This window comes from Ochotona curzoniae, unplaced genomic scaffold (assembly GCF_017591425.1).
Source record: "Ochotona curzoniae isolate NIBS_2020 unplaced genomic scaffold, NIBS_Ocur_1.0 contig_4501, whole genome shotgun sequence".
Lineage (NCBI taxonomy): Eukaryota > Metazoa > Chordata > Mammalia > Lagomorpha > Ochotonidae > Ochotona > Ochotona curzoniae.
In genome coordinates, this window is record NW_024466307.1 from 20,478,671 (window position 1) to 20,502,734 (window position 24,064).

Below are 24,064 nucleotides of genomic sequence, written 5' to 3' on the forward strand. Positions count from 1 at the left end.
GCTGGGGTAGGCTGTCCAGGCAGTTTCATCCATCAGTATGTGAGTTGGCTAGTGAGATGGACCATACCTAGCCCACACTCACAAGAGTCAGGTCTGAGGTCACTCTAGGCAAGGTTCATACTGCTAGACTCAAAGCCCATCTTCAGGGAAAATTACAAGGTGGGTATTGCAGCCTAGCCCAGCCAGGCACAGCCCACAGCCTGAACTGACTTTTGTGCATGCCAGGGAGTGCCAGCCCGACCTGTCCCCAGACCCAATTTGCACAAATGCTGACAAGTGCTACAGCATTATCTGGCTTGACCTGCCCCAAGCGCTAGTTCTTGTGTTTCCTAGTGGGAGCTGTAACCTAATAGGGGAGTTTCCTAAGTTCATTTACCAGGCCAACTCTCAGCTCCAGATCCCATGTAAGCCAGTGGTTTGGCATGGTCTGGTCACTGTCCCAGCCCTTGCATGCGGCAACAGGTGCTGTAGTCTGTCCCTGTCTAGCCTCTTCCCAGCAGCTCCTGTAAGTATCAGGTGGCTTCTTGTCAGGTGAATTCTGTGGTCTAGTCTGGCTTGGCTCGTCTCCACCCCAGCTCTGCATAAAACATTGGGTGCTGCATGCCACAAGAGGCGAGCCCACAGAATCTGCCACTAGATCCAGGACTCTTGTGTACTGGTGAGTGCTGTGGGCCAGGGTGACACTCATGGGCTGGTACTGCATCCTAGCCCAGTGGGACATGCTCTCTAGCCCATTTTTGCATGTACCAGTGGGCGGTGGGCAATGCTGTTTAGCCCAGTCCAAGTCTCCCATGTGGGCAGGTACCTTGGCCTGACTGAGACATACCTTCCTGTCTCAGGGCCATGCCACCCAAGCCCCTGACTACTCAGTCTCAGCTCCCTTGCCTACTTGTGAGTGTGGTGGCCCATTCCATGGAAGCCCTTTGAGTTCATTCCTTCTCTGTCACACATGCCCTCAGCTGCCCCCAAGTCCCCAGACTGCCTTCTCCAGGAAATCTGCGGCCCCCTCACCTGGGGGCTTGTGTGGCATGGCCCAACCTAGCATTCCTACCTTCCCAGATACTTAAAAAGGAAAATAAAAAGAATAAGCAACTATGCTGGCATATGAGAGTTAACATAAATTTGGCATTAACCAGTCCTGGAACGCCCGCCAGCTCCGGGCTGCTTTCTCCCAGCAGAGTAACGCTTGCCTAGGTACAAGGCAACCTAGGCAGTTGCCTATAGCTGAGGCTATGTAACCAATATTAAAAATGTAAAGTTAAAAAAGCAAAGTAGAAAATAACCATTAACACATTCTGGACCAAAACTCCTTTCTTTTGGATGCTCATCATCACTAAATATGTCAACAAATACCATCATTACAAAGACACATTCAGTGAAGTCTTCCTCTTAGTTACAACAGAAGATACACTCGTGCGATGAGTCCTTGGGTTAGTGTGTTCACTGTCTTGTACATTCATCTTTGCATCTAAATAGGGTGGAAATGTCCATTCTTGTATCTTCATACCCCATAGATTTATGTTGAATAAAGTAAAAAAAGAGAATCTTATTTTAAAAGAATGAAATATAAGAGATCAATGACCTGGAAATTCCACTCTGAAGTACTTTTCCTTGAAACACTCTTGTGTGTATCAGAAAATAGGAGATGCTTCTAAAATGTTGATGGAAGGCTCGGTGCAGTAACCTGGTGGCTAAAGTCCTCGCCTTGCCTGTGCCGACATCCCATATGGGCACGAGTTCCTGTCCCAGGTGCTCCACTTCCCATCCTGCTCCCTGCTTGTGACCTGGGAAAGCAGTGGAGGACGGCCCAAGGCCTTGGGAATCCTGCACCCGCTTGAGGCCCAGAAGGAGCTCCTGGCTTTGGATTTGCTCAGCTCTGGCTGTTGCAGCCACTTGGGGAATGAACTATGAATGAATGAAAAATCTCTCTCTCTGTCTCTGTCTCTCCTTCTCTGTAAATCTGAATTTCCAATAAAAATAAATCTTAAAAAAATGTTGATGGAAAGTGCATGTTATAAGGTGAACTGATGCATTGGAAGTTGGTGGTGTGGTGCAGAATATTCCTCATCGGAGCACTGGCTCCAGTCCCGGTGCTCTGTCTCTGAGCCAGCCCTCTGCTAATGCCCCTGGAAAGGCAGTATAGGACAGCTCAGTTACCTGGGGCCCCTGCCACTCTTGTGGGACATCTGGATGGAGCTCCCAGCTCCTGGATTTGGCCTGGTCCAGCCTCAGCCATAGAAGGCATCTGGGGTGTGAACCAGCAGACGGAAGCTTTCTCTTCCCCTTTCTGTCTTTCTGTCACTCTTGCTTTCAAATAAGTAAATACATCTCCATGAAAAGTCATGCATGGGTTTCAATGTCTTCACATCAAAATAAACCTCGTTTAGTTCTGTTTTCTACACACCCTCCGAAGTGCTCTCCTGTGTACCAGAATTCCCACAGCATGCAGCACAGAATCCAAGCCAACTGTCCTCAACTCACCAGATCTCTACTCTGCCACTTCCACAGTGGCGTGAGTCCAGCTGAGTCGTTCACTTCTCCGTGCGCGTCTCCGTGTCTGTGGGAGCGGAGTTGTGATGGCAGATACAATGGGTTAATAGCTGTGCGGAGAGCTGGGGTGCGTCAAGTGGTGCATGCTGTAGCTGTGGTTACCACTCTTAAAGCAGCAATGTTACTAATACCAGACCACTGTAAACAGCCCGCACTTGCGGATCAGGGGACGGATAAAGACGCTGCGGTCTGCTCATGGCATGCGATCCTTTGTAGAAAGGGATTACAAGAAGGAATTGGAGCTGCACATGTCAACAGGTGCAGCTCTTAGAAACGCTCACGCAGGCCCCAAAGAACATACGCAGCAAGCCCACCTTCGCACTCGAGCGAGATTCAACTGTCACTTAGACACACAGGCACTGCAAAGGGACACTGAAAGTACAATGGAGAATGAAGGACTGACAAAGAAATAAACTCAGGACAGCAGACCGGAGGAGGATGGGGAAGATCTCCAGCGACTTCTGTGACATTCAGAGAGCGGGTAGTGGGTTCCTGAGCATTGCTCTTACATTCCGACAATTCACTTTAGGGAATCAAAATGCTACAATAAAATTCACATGTATGTGAATGGAGCTGGATGTCTCTCAGAACATAAGAATTAAAACAAATAGGATGGGGGCCTGGTGCGGTAGCCTAGTGGCTAAAGTCCTCACCTTGCATGTGCTGGGATCCCATATGAATGCCAGTTCTAATCCTGGCAGGCCCCATTTTGCATCCAGCTCCCTGCTTGTGGCCTGGGAAAGCAGTGGAGGATGGCCCAGGGTCTTGGGACCCTGCAACCCACGTGGGAGACCCAAAGGAAGCTCCTGGCTCCTGGCTTCGGATTGGCTCAGCTCTGGCTGTTGCAGCCACTTGGGGAATGAACCAGTGAATGGATGATCTTCCTCTCTGTCTCTCCTCCTCTCTGTATATCTGACTTTGCAATAAAAATAAATAAATCTTAAAAAGAAATAGGAAGCAGTTAACATGATCAATAAAAATTAATAGCTGACTTGATTGAATGGAATTTACTCCATTCTGTTGAAAACACGTGTCTTCCTAAATGGAAATCCAGTGTGAGCCGAGTAGCTAGATCAGGCCATCCTGTGTGCAGTTCACAACACCTTTGTGATACAACAAGCGTTGCGTTTACATGAGCTTTACACAATCCATAGGAAAAACAAAGCTGTGACAGGAGTCAAGGCAGAGAGTAGGTGTTGGGGACATTTGAATCATCAAGAGGCAGAAGCAGCAGGAAAGAAATCATTTCTAGAAATAAAATATATATATAGGAAAATACCAGTAAATACTGCTGTGTCGTGCAAAAGAAGAGGGAATTGGACATGGAGGTGACGCTTTGCGTAGTAAGTTACATTTACTTTGCGGCTGATACGTGCAGGTTAGTAGTGGACGTATCTGTGGACCGCCTCGCTCCCAAAAGTCACTGCCGACTTGGCCAGTTTCCTGGGCAAGAGCAAATACACCGCCTTCTGGATGTCCTGGGGGGTGAGCGTGCAGCGGTTCCTGAAGTACATCATGTTGCAGGCTTCCACAGCAATGCGCTCAAAGATGTCGTTGACCAGGCTGTTGATGACGTCCACGGTGTAAGATGACATGCCGTTCTGGGGGACAACTTCCTTGAGGACCCTGTTCACGTACAGAGAGTAGTTCCTTTGGCCACAGTCGAAGCTGGAACAGCATTTCCTTCTGGAGACTGGAGTTAGACAGCCTCTGGAGTACTTGTACTTTTTGATGAGGGATCTGGCCATGGTAGATGGTACTCCCCTCAGCAGGTACGAAGGGAAAGGGGCAGGGCCAAAGAAGGGCACGAGCTCTCCTATTTCTAGGACCAGGTCACAGTCAGCTTGCCGCCCCTTCTCTCTGATTGGTGGTTGTTCTTCGTATGTCACAATTGCCCAGCTGGTGCTGTTGAAGGTCTTGCTCTTGGCTAACCCTACATGTCCCTAAGAACAGAAACTCAACAGAGGGGCTGAAGTTGAATTGAGGGCAGCGAGGACCAGCATTCACTTTCACTACTTTGTTTCATAGCAATCTGGAAGCATGAACTGTAACAGCTTCAGAATGGGCCAAAATCTGACCCAATTGGGGAGATCGTTGGAAGAAAACCAAAGAAAAAGTTGTCGTAAGCCTTGTAGGTGGATCGCTGTTTGCAACGCATTTTAAAATTCATTTTATAAGCCACTCATTTTATGAGTCACTCAAAATCTCAGATGGATTGCTTATTATCAAAAAAATAAATAGATGCAGCTGATCTAGCATTAAGAATGTGGCTGCGGCTGGCTTTGCAGCTCAGCGGGTGAAGCCACTGTCTGTGACGCTAGCATTCCATGTTGGAACACCAACTGGAGTCCCTGTTGCTCTACTTCTTTTAAATGATTTGAAAGGCAGATTAACACACAGCAAGTGCAACAGAGGAGAGAGGGGGAGTGAGAGAGATGTTCATCCACAGGTTTACTCCTCCAATGGCTGCGGTGACTGGAGCTGAGCCAATCTGAAGCCAGGAGCCAGGAGTCTTTTCTGGGTCTCAGAAGGGTCCCAAGGCTTTGGGTCGTCCTCGACTGCTTTCCCAGGGCACAGGCAGGGGGCTGGATGGGAAGTAGAGCAGCTGGTCCAGACCAAAGATGAACTCCCAGTGACACAGCTGATTATACCCTGACAATAGGATGCTCGACTCCAATATTGTCCATGTGTGCAGTTAGGAAACACTTCAGAGTGGAATGATGGACTTGTGACTGTTCATGGAGGGTCACCCATGGTAATACTAGAGGGAAAATCAATGGGGGGGGGTGACTTGTAGAGGGGGTGGGGAAATCCCAGAGCCTATGGAACTGTATTTAGAAAAAAAAAAAAAGTGAAGCAGCTGGCACTAGAACCAGTGCCCATTTGGGATGCTAGTGCTGGCAGGTGGAGAATTAGCCTGTTGAGCCAGCTGTCTCGCCCTTCTGCTTCTGATTTTGCTCTCTGCTAATGTGCCTGAGAAAAGAGCAGGTGGTGACCCAAGTACAGCCGTCCACATGGGAGAAGCAGAGCGATCTACCAGGCTCCTGGATGTGGCCTGGCTGGCCTAGCCCCAGCCATTACAGCCTCGGTTAACGAAGGAGTGGATGGAAGATCTCTATCTTTCCTTCTTTTTGTCATTCTACCTTTCAAATGAATAAAATAGGAAAACAATGAAGGCTTTTATTTTAAAAACAAAGCTTTAATATTTTTTTTCTGGTCTGCAGCTTCTCAGAAACAATTGAATGCAATTGAAGATGAAAACAAAAGCTTCCCCCATTGTATAGTTTAAATTGTGATAGATGCTTCTTGAAAATTTCCTACACTTTCTTTTATGGTCAGCTTTTACTTGCTGTTGTAATTCTGCTCATAACCAACCCGTGTTTTAGGGTCTGTCTTGGGTAGTACCACAGTCAGGCTTTTACAAAGACTTATTTGCTTCGTGTGTGTGTGTGTGTGTGTGTGTGTGCGCGTGTGTGTGTATGTGTGTATGTTGAGATTTACTTATTCATTCCTTTGAAAGGCAGAGTTACACTGAGAGAGAGAGGCAGGGAGAGAAGGAGGGAGAGATATTCTATGTGCTGGTTGACTCACCAGATGGCTGATTGCTGGGCCTGGGCTGGTTGAAGCCAGGAGCCAGGAGCTTCTTCCAGTCTCTCCCATGTGTGCATAGGCTTAAGTGCTCATGCCATTCTCCACTGCTTTCTCAGAAACATTTTCAGAGAGCTGGGCTGGAAGTGGACTAGCTGGCCATCAAATCAGTACCCATGACCGCGAGTGGCGACTTTACTTGCTATGCCACAGTGCTGGACCATAAATATATATACACACATGCATACATATACATATATACACACACATATAAACATATTTAACAATAAATATTTTTATAACGTGAACAAATTTGACATATTTCATAGTATGAATTTAGGAGCCTAGCGATATGAACCCCCTCCCCCTCCCTCGTGTCCATGTTCTATATCCAGCCTCTTTTTCTTCTTCTTCTTTTTTAATTGGAAAGTCAGATATACAGAGAGGAGGAGAGACAGAGAGAAAGATCTTCTATCCATTGATTCACTGCCCAAGCGGCTGCAAACAGCTGGAGCTGTGTCTATCTGAAGCCAGGAGGCAGGAGCTTCCTTCCACGTGGGTTGCAGGGTCCCAAGGCTCTAGGTCATCCTCCAGTGCTTTCCCAGGCCACAGGCAGGGAGCTGGATGGGAAGCAGGGCATCTGTGATTAGAACTAGCGACCATATGGGATCCCGGCAACTGCAAGGCAAGGACATTAACCACTAGGCTATCACGTGGGGTCCCTTCTTCTTTTTTAAAATTCTTGCAATGGTTTACTTTCATATCACTTTGTAATCACAGGCTTAACACTACTTTGGGTTAAGATTTCCACAAATTGTGACTGTGCCTTGAGAGCAGAGGTACAGGCTGTAAGCAGCAATCACACATCACAATCTTGCTCATATGGCTGATATCCCTTTTGTAGTCTGTGTGTTTATTACCACAAACATGTAGAACATATAATATTTGCCATTTGGGAACTGATTTATTTCATTAAGCATAAGGTTTATTGTTGTATTCATTTAGTTGCAGAAGACAGTATCTCATTCTTTTTCCATGACTAAGCAGTATTCCATGGCGTGTGCATATATATATATATATATATATATAATTTTTAATCCAGTTATTCATTGATGAACATCTGAGTTGATTTCCTATCTTAGCTATTGTGAATCAAACAGCAATCATCTGCTTCCTCATGTTTACAACCCGTCTCCCTAGTAAAATAGCGAAGAACTGCAAGTGGCTGTAAAAGTGGTGGCTTCTAAACCTGTCAGCTGTTGACACAGCCACCTGTTGTCTGCTGCACATTGCTTCCCAAACAGGGTGGATGGCTGGGTCTGAGATCTGGAATGGGATCTGGAATTCCCAGGGTCTACCCCTCAGGGCAGGAAACCTGCAGTGAGATGGTGAGGCAGACTGACGTTATGATGGGGATGGATGGCCTGGAGCAAGCTCTGCTTGCCAAGGAGCCCAGACACAGATTGTCTGCCACCTGCCTGGGACTGTGCCAACACCGCAGAGTGCAGGCGGCTGTCTACATGGAGGTCCCGGGAGGATGCACCTTCAGTCAGCTGTGGCTAATTGTGATTGCTGATTTCAGTGGCTCTAATTACCCAGTTTGCTTAATTATAGCGTAGCTTTATTAACTGGCATTTAGGCACAACTATCAGGTGTAGAAGTCTCTTTCTCACAGGAGGAACACTGCTGCTCTCTCCCTCTTTGTGTCTCTCTGTCCTTCTCTCTCGCTGTCACATGTCCCTTTCTGGGGCAGACACCGAGCTGATTGATAAGGGGGCAGACAAGGCACAGTGCTGACCCAGTTTCTGGTGTGTTCTGTCTGGGGCCTGACTGTAACCACCCTGCCTCCAGGGCTGGATCCCTCTTCGTTGTCCTCCTGCGACCCAGGGCCTTCCCACCCTGCTGACCTCTTTCATGCTACACACCGGGGAGCGCATTTCTGCCCCACACATCATGGAGCAGCAATACAACGGACATTTAGGGGGAGATGTTGTGGCACAGCGGGTTACCCCACCACTTGGGATGCCCGCATTCTGCATCGGAGTGCCTGGTCTCAGCCCCAGCTACTTGGCTTCTATGATCACGTTTCTTGCTAAGAAAAGTGGAAGCAGGGCAGCCATGATTAGAACTGCCTGGAACAGCGAAAAGATGGTCCAAGCCTTAGCTTTTGTCAACATTTGGGGAGTGAATCATCAGATGGAAGATCTCTCTGTTGCTCTGCCTTTCAAATAAATAAATTTTAAAAAGTAGATATCATATATATAAAATGGTGATTTAAAAAAAAAAACCTGACAGTTTGATTTCCATCCTTTTGTTTCCTTGAACTTTCTCCATTGGTTCTGGACTCGGTGGGTGGAAAGAAGGGCATGGGACATGAGACTAGCTAAAGAAAAGAACTTCCAAAGTCAGGGTAACACCAATGGACCAGAAAATTCAGAAAATGAGACGTACGGATTATATCTTATTTCCGGCTCATGCATGTGAACCTACACTCAAGGAATCTTAGGGAAGTATGTCTGAGCTATCTCTGGCCCACTGGGTTTTCCTCTCCTTCTGCCTCCCCATCTCTCTTCATCCAGACAGTCTGGCACACCGGAAGATCCCCTTCAGCAGCGTGGCCTTGGGATGTCAGCTGGAAGACACTGCGGTGTTGTGCGGATCACTTGGCCTGGCACGGCAGGCTTCCAGGAGGCGGCAAGAGCTTGAAGAACATGGATAAGGTTGGTAGCAGGGAGGGGAAGGGACATGAAGACAAACAAGAAAGACATGAAGGTCTTTCTTGTTTGTCTTCATGTCCCTTCCCTCCCCGGCCAGCAGACCTGGAGCTCTGGTTTTTATTTTATTTTTTTTTAAAGATTTATTTTTATTATTTTTTCATTGGAAAGGCGGATATACACAGAGAAGAGACAGAGAGGAAGATCTTCCGTCCGATGATTCACTCCCCAAGTGAGCGCAACGGGCCAATACTATGCTCAACGGGGATCCAAAGCCAGGAGCCTCTTCCGGGTCTCCCACGCGGGTGCAGGTTCCCAAGGCTTTGGGCCGTCCTCGACTGCTTTCCCAGGCCGTAGGCAGGGAGCTGGATGGGAAGCGGGGCTGCCGGGATTAGAACCGGCGCCCATATGGGATCCCGGGCGTGCAAGGCGAGGACCTTTAACCACTTGCGCCACCGCGCCGGGCCCGGAGCTCTGGTTTTTAAACCCCGGGATGGGAGTTGCAGGTGATGGTGGGTGGGGCCCAGAGACAGGGGGAAGATGGGAAGAAGACAGAACGATGGGCAGGGACAGAGTGAGAGGGCTTGTCGGGGGTGGGTGGTACTTAGCTCTGGTTACACAACCAGGGGCCGACTCAGTGTCAGTTTGAGTCTTTGCTTTGCAGGTGGAAGCAATCTGCAAAGCTGTTGCTTGGTGCAGAAAAGATCTGGAAGAACTATGGAGGGGGCTGAGGTCTCGAGACCTCCATCCTCTCCATGACAACTTCCCTCTCCGCTGTGGAGCTGCTGACCACTTGTGGTCTTGCCCCCTTCTGCTGCACTCCTAAGACTGCCCTCGCCCCCGCCGCCTGGCCAGGGCACAGCTCAGCAACTCTCCCCTCCCCCGCAGGAGGCACCTGCACTGGGCCCTGGCTAATCAGAAAGCTGGGTCACAGTTCTCAGTGCCCCAGGAGAGAAAAGTAGATTAGCTCTGTGCTGAGGACGAATGCAGTAAAAGGAATTAGCTTCGGAAGTAAGCAGGAGGCTGCCAGCCCTGCCCCCTCCCCAGGGGGCGCCCGAGGAGCCAGCGGAGAGAGCAGTCAGCATTTCCCATTGGGTTTCTGTGAAACGTGACTGGGCTGCAGAGCACTTTCCAAGTCCATCATTGGATCAGTGCAGATTTTTTTTTAAAAGATTTACTTTAGTTTTATTGGAAAGCCAGATATACAGAGAGGAGGAGGAGAGAGAAAGATCTTCTGTCTAATGGTTCACTCCCCAAGTGGCTGCAAAGGCTGGAGCTGCGCCAATTTGAAGCCATGAGCATGGAGCCTCCCCCAGGTCTCCCACGTGGGTACAGGGTCCCAAGGCTTTGGGCCATCCTTGACTGCCTTCCCAGACCACAAGCAGGGAGCTCGAATGGAAGCAGGGCAGCCAGGACATGAACTGCAGCCCATATGGGATCCCAGCATGTGCAAGGCAAGGACTTTAACCACTAGGCTACTGCGCTGGGCCCACAGAACGTATTTTTACCTGATTGTAATAAGAGTGGCCTTACTCAGCATGCAGAATGAGAATCGAAATTACCCAAGGTGGCATGTCTGCTCTGGGAGAGGAACAGAAGCTGCTGGACCTCCTACCATGCGGGAGTGGCCGGAACTCCCTACCCTGCTGCCCACTGGGTGTGGGCTAAAGGCAGCAAGCGCTGAGCTGGAGGACAAGAGTGAGTCCCATACAGCGATGAAATCATGAGCCAGTGGGAGGTTGCTTACTGGAGGAAGAGCAGAGGGATTCCAGGTGTGAGAGAGGGGAGGGCAGCTGCCGAGCGCTGGGTTCATTCACACCTCTTCGCATCTAGCCAGAGCTGTTGAAGTGACCCTGCAGGCATGCCAGAATTTGAAGCACGACTTGGCGGACTCAGAGCCAAGCTTGGAGAGCATGGACACGGCGCTGGCCGCAATCGGGAGCAGACGTGAGGTTGGAGGGTGTAAGGCTGGCTCAGGGGCGGTGCAGTGGTTCCACAGGGCCTGGGCTTGCAGGTGCCAGGAACCGGATGGAGGGATTACCCCTGGAAGGCTCCGTTGAGTCTGAAGGAGGAAGCTCTTTCCTCTTTGAGAGAGGAGACTCCGACAGCTATCACAGAGCTCTCCATTCCAGAACAAGTCAGAGAGGAAGTACACTGCCCTCCGGAGGGAGGGGATGGTTGGTTCTGAACTGGGAGGAAAGGAACTAAGGGAGGAGGCATTCGGAGCATTGTAATGCAGCATCACGCCCTTCTCCCATGAGATTTGAGCACCAAGACATCAGAATGACAAATGTGTTAGACAATGAGAGGGTAGAGGCATCGTCAGGAAGTGAAGTCAGGCACAGAACGGCTGACCGAGAATCCTGAGGCCTGGGGGCCAACCCTTTCTAAGTGACGGCATAGTCTTGCTTTGATTATACTAAAAATACAATTAAAAAAAGACAGTATTCTTGATGTTAATAAAAATCCAAATGCCTGCATCAGGAGGCTACAGTGCCTTCAGAACTTCGGTGTTAAGACACCGCACAATGTTCCTGTGGTTGAGTTTTGATCCATGGAGCGTGGCCACCACCAGGTCTCCTGTTCTCTTGAGGACCCCGGGGAAAAGCCGCACGGCTCCCAGGAGTAGTGGGCAGAGGGAGGGAGGTCAGCCTGCCTTGGGGTGTGCTGGAGGCGGAGCGTGTCTGAGGACATGCGTTCTCGTGCTGTGGTTCATTTCTGGAGCATCTCTCCTGCTTTCCCGCTGTCGCTGGAGTTTAGGGCTTGATGGTTGCCATGGTTACTGCAGGAGGGCGGAGCTTGCTATGTGCCGGGTTCAGGCTGGGACCCAAAAGGGACAGCAGAACTCTGATGGACACGAACCAATATCCCCCACCAAATAAGGGCCGAAGCGACCCTCGCTTCAGTTTCCGTGTCAAGGGGAGTTTAAAACTCCCATGACGGCTCTTCCTGGCTTCTTACCTCTGTTGCTCCCTGCTGCAAGTCTGCCTTCCTGCTGCATGGGGCAGTAAAGCCCCTGACCGTGGTTTTCCGGAATAAATTCCATCTAAATTCTTCTCTCTATGAGGCTGATGTGTTCCTTCCCTGGTGGTCGGGGAATCTAACGTGAGTGACAAGGATAACCCTGGACAGGCACCGTGGCACAGTGGGTTAGATCTTCTCTTACGACATCTGAGTCGCTAGCATGGATCCTGCATCCACTTCGATTCAGCTTGCTGTTCACCTGGGAGGCAGTGGATGGCGGCCCAAGGACTTGGGTTCCCGTCACTCATGTGGGAGACCCAGATTCAGCCCCAGGCTCCCGACTTACAGCCGGCCCAGTCCTGGCTGTTGTTGGCATCAGGGAGGAGAGAGCTGAAGGATGGAAGGTCTCTCTCTCTCTTGCTCAGCTTTCCAAATCAACTAATTTCTCAACCTTAAACAAATTAAAAAAAAGTCATTCGAGGCCCTGTAGCAGGCCTTGTCAGGTTCGCTGATGGGGGGGCCATCTCCTCACTGTCACACAGGCATGCGTTGGTTTCCAGCAGAGAGGGTTGGGCGGCCATCTGGGATCCAAAGCTCACTGTACACGTGAGTCTCTGGCCCGTGGGGTGTCTCAGCAGTGCCGAGTGCCTCCAAGTGGCCCAGCAAGGCAGTTGGGATGGAGCCAAGGACAGGATTTTTTTCTGAATAGGCTTGCAGCACAGCCGCCTCGGGCCACCTCTCGCCCCCATGACATCTTGTCTTCCCTGTGGAACAGCTAATCCCCATGACGAAGTCACAGCCACAAAATACATAGCATTTTAGAGGCGTTGTATCCTTTCCTGCACTCCGATGGAAGCTGGGTAGCCCGAGGCTCTTACAGATGAAATTTATCTCGGAGAAATGACACTTCTCCCATCCCAGGCGCACAGCCCAGGCGCACCGAGGGATGGAGCCCAGATACTTAGGGAAAAATCCAAGCCTGCACCTCCTTTGTTGCTTTGAGGAGCTTTGTGGTTTCCGGGCACCTCGTGGTGTGGTTCAAGAGGCCTCTCTCTGCAGCTGTGCAGGTCTCTTGTAAGAACCCGAGTCTGCGCTCCGCTGCAGAGTGGCTGGCTCGTGAGCATGGTTTGTTGGCTTGCTCTGTTTGCTTGTGAGGCATAAGTGACCAGGGGCTGCTGGGTGGGCACTGCGTCGGGAGAAATGTTACTCTCCTCATTCCTTCTAACCCAAATCCTTCATCATGTGGGAGATGACTAACCCGAGAATTATCCCCAATGTATGGATGATTTAAAAACTCTGTGTGTGTGTGTGTGTGTGTGTGTGTGTGTGTATACACACACATACATACGATAAAAAAGCAGCAATCATACCGGAAAATATGGCACTATTTGCTCATAAACTTAAGACAACTGTATGAAAAAAGACACCATAAACACAATTAAATGACAAGCTATAACCTAGCAGGAGATATTTATACAGCATATAGCTAATCTAGAGTAAGTATTTAGAGGCTATAAAGAACTGTAAATCAATTTTAAAATGGCGACCTGTTGGTAAACTGAGCTAATTATGTGATCAGGCAATTTATAGAAGATTTATCTTCTCAAAGCTAATAAACTTAGAGCAAGATGCTCAGCCCCAGGGGTAATTAGGGAAACGCAAATTGAAACTACATCCATCCCTCGGGAGCCATGGGGATCGCACCTCTAAGAACACTGTAACCCGGGGATGCTAAAGTCCCTTCTGTAGGGGTTGGCACCATGGCGCAGTGTAGGAGTGCTGGTTTGAGCCTGGGTTGCTCTGATTATGACTGATTTCCTGCTTACACGCTTGGAGAAACAATAGAGGATGGCCCAAGTACAGGGGTCCCTGCCGTCCATGTGGGAGACCTGATTGGGCTCTCTGGATGCGGGTTTCAGTTTGGCCCAGATCTGGCTGCTGCAACCTTTTGGGATATCAGCAAATGGATTAAGAACTCTCTCTCTCTCTCCCTTTTTCTATGTCTCCTTGTCATGCAGAAAAATTAACATAGTTTAGAAGTTCCTTATATAAAATGATCTAGTGCTTGCATATAACCTATGCAAGACAAATCACATCTTCAACCATATAACAAAGATTATGTAAAGAATTCCCCAAACCTAATAATAATAAAAACAAACAGGGCCTGGCGGCGTGGCCTAGTGGCTAAAGTCCTCGCCTTGAACGTGCCGGGATCCCATATGGGTGCCAGTTCTAATCCCGGCAGCTCCACTTCCCATCCAGCTCCCTGCTTGTGGCCTGGGAAAGCAGTCGAGGATGGCCCAGAGTCTTGGGACCCTGCACCCATGTGGGAGACCCGGAAGAAGTTCCTGGCTCCTGGCTTCGGATCAGCACAGCAAAGAAAAACTTCTAAGAAAAGCTCTCTGTGCTAGACTGTGATGAAGAAGGAATTGGGATGTAGAAAAGTTAACGCAGGTTCGCATCTGTGTGTGGCTGGAGGCACAGGTGTCTGGGTTGGCCCTTAAGCCATGACTCAAAGAATCCTAATGTCCTTGGAGCCAGGGTTTTCACGTTTGGCTCACAACGGGTAAATCCAGTATATCTCCTGGTGTCCGCCCTAAATCCCTTCCATTGGAAGCTAAAGCCATGCTTTCTTGGAGACAAACTCTCCGTGCTTGCTTCAAAGTCACGGATGGTTGGAAAGAGCTTCTGTGGCTCCGTCTTCCATTTCAGATGTTACGGCTGCAAGCAGCTCTGCTCATGAATTCCATCACATCGCTGGCTTCTTTTTGTTTATTTCCTACTCCCAGAAATGCACCATTGCTGTCAGTGTTTCTTTTCAGGTGTGCAAACAGACATTTCGTTTCGCTTATTATCCCTTCTGACACACTGCAAATCTGCTTTTTTTAAATCTGTGATTTCTGCCGAGGGTACAGGAGGGGGCTGGACTTCAGATTCAACACATCACTCAGACCTCAGCCCAGGACCGGAAAGGGCTGTAGAAGCTGAGCATGGCATGAGTGCAGCAAAGCGCGGGCATGCCGACAGTGGACATGGGTAGGCATACCTCACCTAATCAGGACCTAGGTAGAGCCGATGCCAGCTTCTGCTGGTGAGGGGCATAAAACCCCACACCCATTTCCCCGCCCGCCTCTGCTCCCGCAGCTTTTCCTTCTCTCTCTCCTTCTCTACTTCTGAGCTACACGGGGAAAGGCCGGGAAGCAAATTTCCCAAAGAAAGGCCCTTTTGCGTTCTTTTTACAATTGGCAGATGTTTTCTTTGCATGGGCAGTCAGCAACCTAACAGTTTATCTAGCACTGTGTCCGTGACTTTTGCTTTTTGAAAATATTTGTCTGTTTATGAGTCAGAGAGAGAGAGAGCATGTGGTCTCATTGCCTGGTTCACTAGGCAAACGCCCACAGTCGCCAGGGCTGGTCCAGGCGGAAGCTGGGAACCCAGTTTCATGCTGGATGACAGGGATCCAAGCACCTGCACCTGTTACCTCCACGAGATGCACTAGCAGGAACTGGGATCAGGAATGGGGCCAGGACTCAAGCTCACGTATTCGGATACGGAACATGGGTGTCACACAGATGGCTTGGGCACTCATCCAAATTCCTGCCTCCACCTTTTAAAATTATAAGGTCTCAGTGCCTGCACAATAGTTCAGTTAGCTAATCCTTTCACTGCAAGCATTAGGATCCCATGTAGGCACCAGTGCGTGTCCTGATTGCTCCACTTCCATCCAGCTCCCTGCTTGTGGCCTGGGAAAGCAGTAGAGGATGTCCCAAAGCCTTGGGATTCTGCACTCACATGGGAGACGTGGAAGAAGCTCCTGGTTCCTGCCTGTGGATCAGCTCAGTTCTGACCTTTGCAGCCATTTGGGGAGTGAACCAGTGCCTAGATCTTTCTGTCCTTCCTTCTGTAAATCTGCCTTTCCAATTAAAATGAATAAATCAAAAAATAAGATAAAATCCTAAGATCTCACATTCCCTCTTTTTGCATTTTTCCCTTCTCCTACAAATTCAAAATTTCAACTTCTTTTTAGTTCCATTTCTAAAACCCTTGAAGTGGATTTTGTTTCCTTCCCAAGGATCAGCACTTTCCCTTTCCATTCCCCGTTTGGCCTGTTCTCGTCTCCCTTTGCAGAGACACCTCAGCCTGCGGCTGACAAGTCTGTCTGCTTAGTGGAGGTCTGTGAAGGTTAAGTGGGAAGGAAGCAAAGATGTTTTTTATAGGCGCACCAACCTTAGGGGAGTTATGGGGAGTTACAGGGCAGTTCTAAGACAGTCTTGGTACTGGGGAAAAGAGTGCGGTCTCCTTTGTATGAATGAGGAAGGAGCTGGGTGGCTGGGCTTGCTGTGTCCCAAGGCCTGGAATCACAGCCCCCAGGGTGTGAGAATCCGAGGGGTAAGTGACACCTCTAGGTGCTGCAAGCTCTTCCAGAACACAATTTCCAGAACGCAGCACCTCTACTTTTGCCTGGGGTTAAGGGATGTGATGGAAAATGAGCATCCTCAAGGGCTTAGAGGCTGTTAGAGGTCTGGGGGAGGTAGGCAGGAGTCAGGAAGTAAAAACAGCCATACAGTGGGAAGGGATGGATGGTTGGTCTCGGGAAAGGCGCCAGTGAGGCACTTGGGGATGACCGGTCCCAGGGCTTCCGCGGGGAACAGCCTTAGCAGGGCTGGGAGATTGTTCGAGCCATCTCTTGATTGGCTCTCAGCAGCTGCACATTTACAGAGATGAAAATGAATTTTCTGGGACCCAAGAGCCACACGAGGCAGAGCTGGTGAGAGTGATGACAGCTGGACATCAGTGAGCTGTGGGTGGCTCTTACAGCACCCTTTCCATGTCCATTGCAGAAATACAGCTCCGCGTGGGGCAGGTGCTGTGGCATAGTCACTGACGCTGATCCTTGTAATGTCTGCATCCCAGCTGCTCCACTTGTGATCCAACTACCTGTTTGTGGTCTGGGAAAGCAGAGGATGACCCAAGTGCTTGGGTCCCTGCACCCATGTGAGAGATTGGGAAGAAGCTCCTGGTTCCTGGTTTCAAATCAGCTCAGCTCCTGCCATTGCAGCCTTTGGTGAGTGAAGCTGTGAATGGAAGATCTCTCCCTCTGTTACTTGGACTTTCAAATAACTGTCTAAATAAAATGTTTTTTTTAAAAAAAGAAGAAAATCTGGGTCCTGTACAATAGCCTAGGGGCTAAAATCCTTGCCTTACATTCACCGGGATCCCATGTGGGAGCCAGTTCATGTCCTGGCTGCTCCACTTCCTATCCAGCTCCCTGCTTGTGGCCTGGGAAAGCAGTGGAGGACGGCCCCAAGCCTTGGGACTCTATACCCATGTGGGAGACCTGGAGGAAGCCCCTGGCTCCCGGCTTTGGGTCAGCTCAGCTCCGGCCATTGCAGCCTCTTTGGGAGTGAACCAGAGTATAGAAAATCTTTCTCACTGTGTCTCTTTCTCTCTGTAGATTCAACTTTCCTATAAAAATAATAAATAAATCTTTTTTTAAAAAAAGAAGAAGATCCAGCTCTGGTGGGGATTGGGGATGAGGGACAGATAATATTAAGACTATCGCATAGAGACCCCAAGGCTCAGAGAGAGTTTAGCTGAGTAGCCCCATATTCTGCTATGCTGCTACCCCACACTTCCCAGGGATTAGCACCTGTGGAAGAACTGGTGTGCGGCAAGTTGTAAAGTTTATTTCCTTACTAACTTCTGGGGACATCAGGTCTCCTGAACCGCCACTGCCATCTCTCTGAGAGCATCCTGACAGTGGTGAGCACATTTTGAACAACAGCTGCCATTGTTTAAGCACAGGCTACACACAATAGCCTCAGACCAACCCCCCCCCCCCCACTTGAAAGAAGCATTGTTCACCCTGGTTAAATCTGGAAACATGGAGATTCAGAGATCTCCCCAAGATAACACAGCTAGTAAGTGACTGGTTTAAGCTAGCTCAGCATCAAGTTTCTGAAGGTAGTTCAGAAAGTTCATGGTAATGTGAATTTCAAAATGTTTTGCATCAAAACGCACTCATCTTTTCATTCTGTGTTACTGTGAACTTGTCGAATTATCATATGCAGTTCTAAAGTTGCATATGTGAATTAGCATAAATCCGAGAACTGTTTTGGAAACACAGTCTTAGCCCCAAAGGAGAACAACATTCCCTCTGTCTTTTTCTTTGAAGAGAGAGAGAGAGAGAGAGAGAGAGCACCTATATGTTGAGAACTCCCAGTGCTTGCAAGGGTCGGGGCTGGGCCGTATTGGAGCTGGGATCCCAGGACTCAACACAGCTTTGTCACATTGGCAATAGAAGCCCCGTCACTTGAGTCATGACCGCTGCCTCCCAGGGTTTGCCACAGGAAGCTGGAGCCAGGAGTATTTCACCAGGGATTCAGATAGGGAAGACAGCCAAAGGCCTGCCTCAGGTGCTCATTTAGGGAGTCTGCAGGGATGGCCCGGTGTTCCTACACCCAGCTCTCCCGGCTGCAGTCACACCGCCTCTGCTCTAGAGGGCCCATGGGACCCTTGGCCTTCTTGGTTGTTGTGGGTGTCTGTCCCTGATGGTTCTGGATAATCCCCCCGTCCTGTTCACATTTCTACCTCTTGTTAGGATGTGCTCCAGCAGTCACCCCAAAAGAGGGAACCCTATATACACTTGCTTCCCCAGGAAATACGGCCTGGAGCTCCGGCTTCTTGGGCGACACTGGTAACAATACTTGTACTGCATTAGGAATAGCTCTTCCTCCGGACTTGGGCATGAACACAGAGGGACAGGACAGCAAGGCTCTGGCCACATCTCTGTGCATTGTCCCCAAGTCGCATTGTCCTTCAAATCCCCCAGCCCCATTCCTTTGCCTTCTACCCACATGCCTGAGTGGGGCTGACCTCTCAGAGTGTATGCATCCTTTAGACTCTTAAACTGGAAGACTCTGCATTATTATGATCATGGTGTGTTATTCACGTCTTGGGAGCCTCACCAGTTAGCTGTGCTTGCGAGCTTTATTTTTCCCCTTTGAGGCAGCTCTGTGCTTCTACAATACAGCAGCATTTGGTATAGATTTTATTACATGAATTAATAAATGCTGACGAGCATAACTGGTGATTCTGGTTACAGCTGGTTTTAGGTGATGTTTTTGGCAGAATCCCCCAGCAAGTCCTGTTCACTTCTGGGTGTTCACACTTACTATTTCCGGGTGCCAGGATACGTATTTTCTTCCTACACTTCTGCCTGGCTTCCCCCTGCTCTTCATTCAGCCCCAGTGCCACCTCTTCTGTGACACACTGAGTGACATACTTGTTACACCTGGCAGCTCCAGCTACCGTATCATCCCCTCAAAGTTCTCCATCCTTAGGCTCACATTTACTCCTACCGCGTGCTGGCTTAGTGTCTGTCTCTCTCCACCAAGTGTTCTGCAGTTTCTTGCTGGTGCTATCTGCAGGGCCATGACTGGGGGTTGGTAGACAGTAGAAGCTCACTGAATACACATGGAGGAATGGACGAAGCTGAGATGGGCAGTGAGGAGGCATCCTCGGCTTTGCTGGACTCAACTCCGGTGCAGACATCCGAAGTTCAACAATCCGGCAGCATGCAGAATGTTGGCTCCTCGATGAAGCTAATTGTGTATTGATCTCTGCTTGTTGTTCTTTGAGGATGTGCATCCGGATCTATACAGCTTAGTGTGGAGTTCACTATTTCCTGGTCGTCACAGCCGGGCAGTGTTGTGCCGGTTTTTGAAACCCCCAGATAATCATCAAGTCTGAAGTCGGTGCTGAGGCAAAAAGGTGGTTTATTCAGGTTAGCCTAGGTCTCCCAGCCACCTCCCCCAGCCCAGCATGGCTGAGCGGGGGAGGGGCAGCTGCAGCAGAGGCTGCAAGGATCCACAAGGAGGACAAAAGAGCCAGAAGAGCCAAGGGAAGGGCCCGAGAGCCCAAGCCCCCCAGTTCTTATACATTTCAGGCTATTAATTATGCAGTCATGACTTAGCAGGCTTCTATTGGCGGGTTTGAAACAAGCAACTTTTAAAAAGTACAAATTGATAAGCTATTGGGCTGTGAATCTTATCAAATACCGGGTACCTCCTTCCTGAGAAGTGGTCTGCCTACGTGACCTGCCAGGTGTCCTGCCGGGTGTCACGTAGACTATCAGGCCTGAGGTTCACACAGCCCCCAGCCAAGCCATTAAGGCAGAATCACAAAAGGCAGAAAACGCCTAGGTTCTTCATTCCCCCCTCTTTCTAGTAACTAATCAAATCTTTGATTTAGTAACATACTTAGTAATACAAGTAACAATGTACAAGTATCGTTGAAAACATTAACATTTAAGAATCTCTCAGTGCTAAGGGGTTACATGTATACAAGACAATTTCACCAGGAACCGGAGACCCTAACTGCCTATCATCCCATCTGGCTCCTATATGTCCAAACAGAGGACTGGACCCAGCTGCTTTTAAGGAAAGGGGCCGTAGTTGTCCGATCTTGGCTGCTTCCTGCTGAGAGGGGACGCAGTCGAGTAACAGCAGCTGGGGGGGTCCATCTAAAGGTTCCTGATAGAAGGTAGACATCATCAGGTGTTCGATGTACAGCCTGGTACATGTAAGGCTCCTCTTTGTTGAAGTCTAGATGACAAAACATAACATGGTTATAATCCTTCCCAACCTAGTAGGTTGTATGCTCAGTTAGAAACTTTAGTTTGAATACTTGAGCTCAACATACTCATGAACTCAATGGAACACGCGAAACTCCTTTTGAGCTGCATAAATTGCTAGTCTAGATCAATCAGAAGGCATAGCAACTATGCAAGGATTAGCATATAGCATCAGAATATAAGCCCATTCATTACAGGACAGGTAAATGCAAGCTGACTCCTTGGCAATTATTGCATTTGACATTTGAAAATACTATAGTTTTACTTCTAGGTAAATGATGTCTATCACAGAGGAGGGCGGAGTTTGCCTCCAACCAAACCAGGAATGGATGGCAGAACTCTGGCAGGCCTCTCAGGGTGTTAAACCACTGTTGCCCCAATGAGGGGGACAAACACATATCATTCCACCAAGTAAGGGCCTAGGTGACCCTCATTTCAGCCTCTATGTCAAGCAGAGTCCAAAAGGGTCCTTTCCTCATCTCCTCCATGCCCCTTCTTCTTCCACAGCCTTCAACTTCAGGTCTGTTTGCTGCCTGGGGACTGGAGGCCCATCTAAATTCTTTTACATCCATTTTACAGTTATTCTTTCCCTCAAAATCAGTGAATTTAACAGTAAGGAACTGGCAAGTGTTAGATTTTTCAAAACAATTATACTTTACCAATCGTTGTAAGCCCTAAGAGTTTCAGGATGACACACATAGCCTAGAACATAAAGCACAGCACTGAAAACATTTTGTTGCAAGACCTACTAGTCACACTGTAGATGGCAAAAGATTTAAACAGGATTTCATTTACAACAACTCAGCAGTTTGTAGTATTCTGACGAGAATTTGCAGAACTTCATACACTTTAAGGCAGAGGCAAGCAATCTACTAGTTATAGCCTAATAAGCCATGTACTCCCAATTGAAGAATACAAGAATCTTCCCAAACAGTTTGGCAAGTGAAGAAGCTGCGAGCTCTGCTTTCGAGCATTCAGGGTGTTCTACCCCAGTAAAGCTTAGTCGTGGTACTGGTTGAGCAGTCATAGGCCAATTAGCTTACAGGCCACTGGTAGCCACTGTATTCCAAGCTCTTCTTACTAATAAGGCTTTTTAGATCCATACTACTTGGAAACATCTATGGATATTAATAACATATCTTTTTAGTAGAACTCTGAAGCTATAGGTCCTGCATGGGAAGTCAGTACACAGTGACTCTAGTGAATTTAACAAATTAGCACTCTTATGTGTGACGTCAGTAATCACCTGCGGCTCTTGACACGATGCTTAGGCTGTGGAAGCCTCTTGAATCCGCAACACCCCCAGAATTCCTTAGACAAGGCCATACACGAAGTGGAAGTTCTCTCCTCCATTGAGAGAAGAGCACAACCATCTTTGATGGCTATTTCTTTGCACTGGGGCATGGACCGCTGAGGTCCTTCACAGAGGAGGACACTCTTCGCAGCAGTGTCCTGGCATTCCACACCTGATATGCTTGCTTTCTTGTTGGCTCTCCTGTCAGACCAGAATGCCTTTGGGCCGATTCTGAGGCCACTGAGTGCTACTCAAGATCGTCAGTCTATGAGTCTGCTGTAAGAACCGTTTCTCATGTAGGAGCATTTTAACATTACCTGACATCTGACTCTTCATTGAACACTTTCATACATATAGCCATACATTTTACCACCTAGTTCATGGGGATTTGGCGTCCCATGGCGTCTTGCAACTGTGCCCTCAGCACTAAGTCCATTTGAATACATTCAGAACTATTCGGCTGAACAGACTTGTAGGTCCTGAGAAAACAGACACAGACATGACTCTCCAAGAGCTTAATTGTGCATCTAAACATTATTTTCAAAAGGATTTAGTTCAGCAATTCTCAATCATGAGCATTTTCATCTGTAAGTCAATCAAAATAGACTACATAGCTTGCCACATTCAGATAGCACTGTGAAACCACCTGTAGGATTTTGCACACTCTTACCACAACCAGATGGTCACTTAGATATCAGGAAGAAAGGTTTGAGAAATTTACATAATAACAAGAGGGAGTATACTAGTAAACAATTTGTTCCTCTGGCAGATGCCTTTTCCTAGTCTTAGTTTCCATTCCCCTACTTGGGGAAAAAGCACCTCTTTTTGACCTGTTATCTAAACTGAGGACCAAGGAGTTCCTCTCACTGATGTGTATATCTTTACCATTCCTGGAGCCTTTCTGGTGGCAGGATTGCAACTAATCCTGGCTCTTCACTTGCAGGACTTCCAAAAGTCATTTCTATAACCAAATTTTTCTGCACAATTATTTTTACCAACCAAAAGATGCAATCTTTGACGAGTGTTGTTCTGAATTTGAGACTCCTAGGGGCCCATCTAGGAATTCCAAAAATCAGAAGAGTCAGGTTGATTCAAACAGTAACAGATCAGATTTTTTTGTCACTTATAAAATGACCACACAAATATTTCTTGAAAAATGCAGCTCTTTTAAACCATGAGAATATAACAAAGATAATTAAGTTACCTTACTGAGACACAAAATGTGTATTTCTTTGGCCAGTCACCAAAATTGAGATATAACCTTAAACACAGGAATTAGTGCATAAAATCATCACATGACTTTTTAAGAATTTAACAAATTCAAAGGTTGGAATAACAGCTTACTGAAAATAGGCTGGATAGACAGTTGACAAAGTTACCAATTTGTTTCCATTAACAGTCCTCAAAACTTGAAACTTCCATTGTCAGATACTCAGGAGCACTTCCATAGATATATACTTCAAAGGCATTTTGCAAACAGATATCAGTTCAAATGTCATCATACGTTAGATATTAGTGTCAAATACTTAAACAATGTTGTAACAATATCTTAAAAATTATAGCCAGATTCATTTCTGAAATTTCATGACTTTTATCTTTTTCTTAACATGCTTGAACCTTTAAGTATTTTGCTTTACCTTTCCCTTTGCATCTTATGATAGCCATAATCCTGTATAACAAAATATTTTCACAGCAATGTTCTTTCAGTAACTCCTTTATAACCTTCTCACCAAGAACATTCTCAGGCTTGCAACCATCCTTTATCTGCCAATTCTCTGGATCTACATTCTGAAACAAACGAAACTCCAATCCAATACATTTTTTAAAATAAAAGCAGGTTAAAATAAAAGCAGGTTAAATTTTTAAACACAATTGCTTCAGGCAATCTTCAATTATCTTTTACATATATAGCCAATCCATGAAAACATTTTAAAATGCAAACCCATTTCGGAACCAGAAGCAGTTACTTCCTCTTAGCTGACTTAGGAACATCTCCCTTCTTAAGAATCACAATGGCAGGGACAAAGTCAAAGTTCCAAACTCTTCAAAGGCCAGGCTCCAAGCATGCCCCTCCCTTTCTCAGGGTCTGGAGCATCTTCTGTTTTATTGAAGTCAAGGGCATGGAAGAACTTCAGTTTGGCTGTTGTCTTAGGAGGCTGCCCAAGAATTTACTGAACTTAGTTAGCAGGTTAGTCATCAATAAGATGAAAATAACTTAAAAGGAGATGTTATGACACTGTTGTTCTCTGACAAGGAATCAAACTCCAATTTTAATTCTGTTCCTTTAAAGGTTAAATACTCAGCAAATGCACACAATAT

General features: G+C 47.8%; 1 protein-coding gene across 1 annotated transcript; it reads right to left on the minus strand.

Annotated features, from left to right (window-relative positions):
- Positions 1-3,884: 3,884 nt before the first annotated feature.
- On the minus strand, positions 3,885-4,381 carry LOC121160264 (histone H2B subacrosomal variant-like). Its single transcript, XM_040985914.1, has one exon. The coding sequence runs from the start codon at positions 4,296-4,298 to the stop codon at positions 3,930-3,932; it is 369 nt and encodes a 122-aa protein (XP_040841848.1). The 5' UTR covers positions 4,299-4,381; the 3' UTR covers positions 3,885-3,929.
- Positions 4,382-24,064: the final 19,683 nt, after the last annotated feature.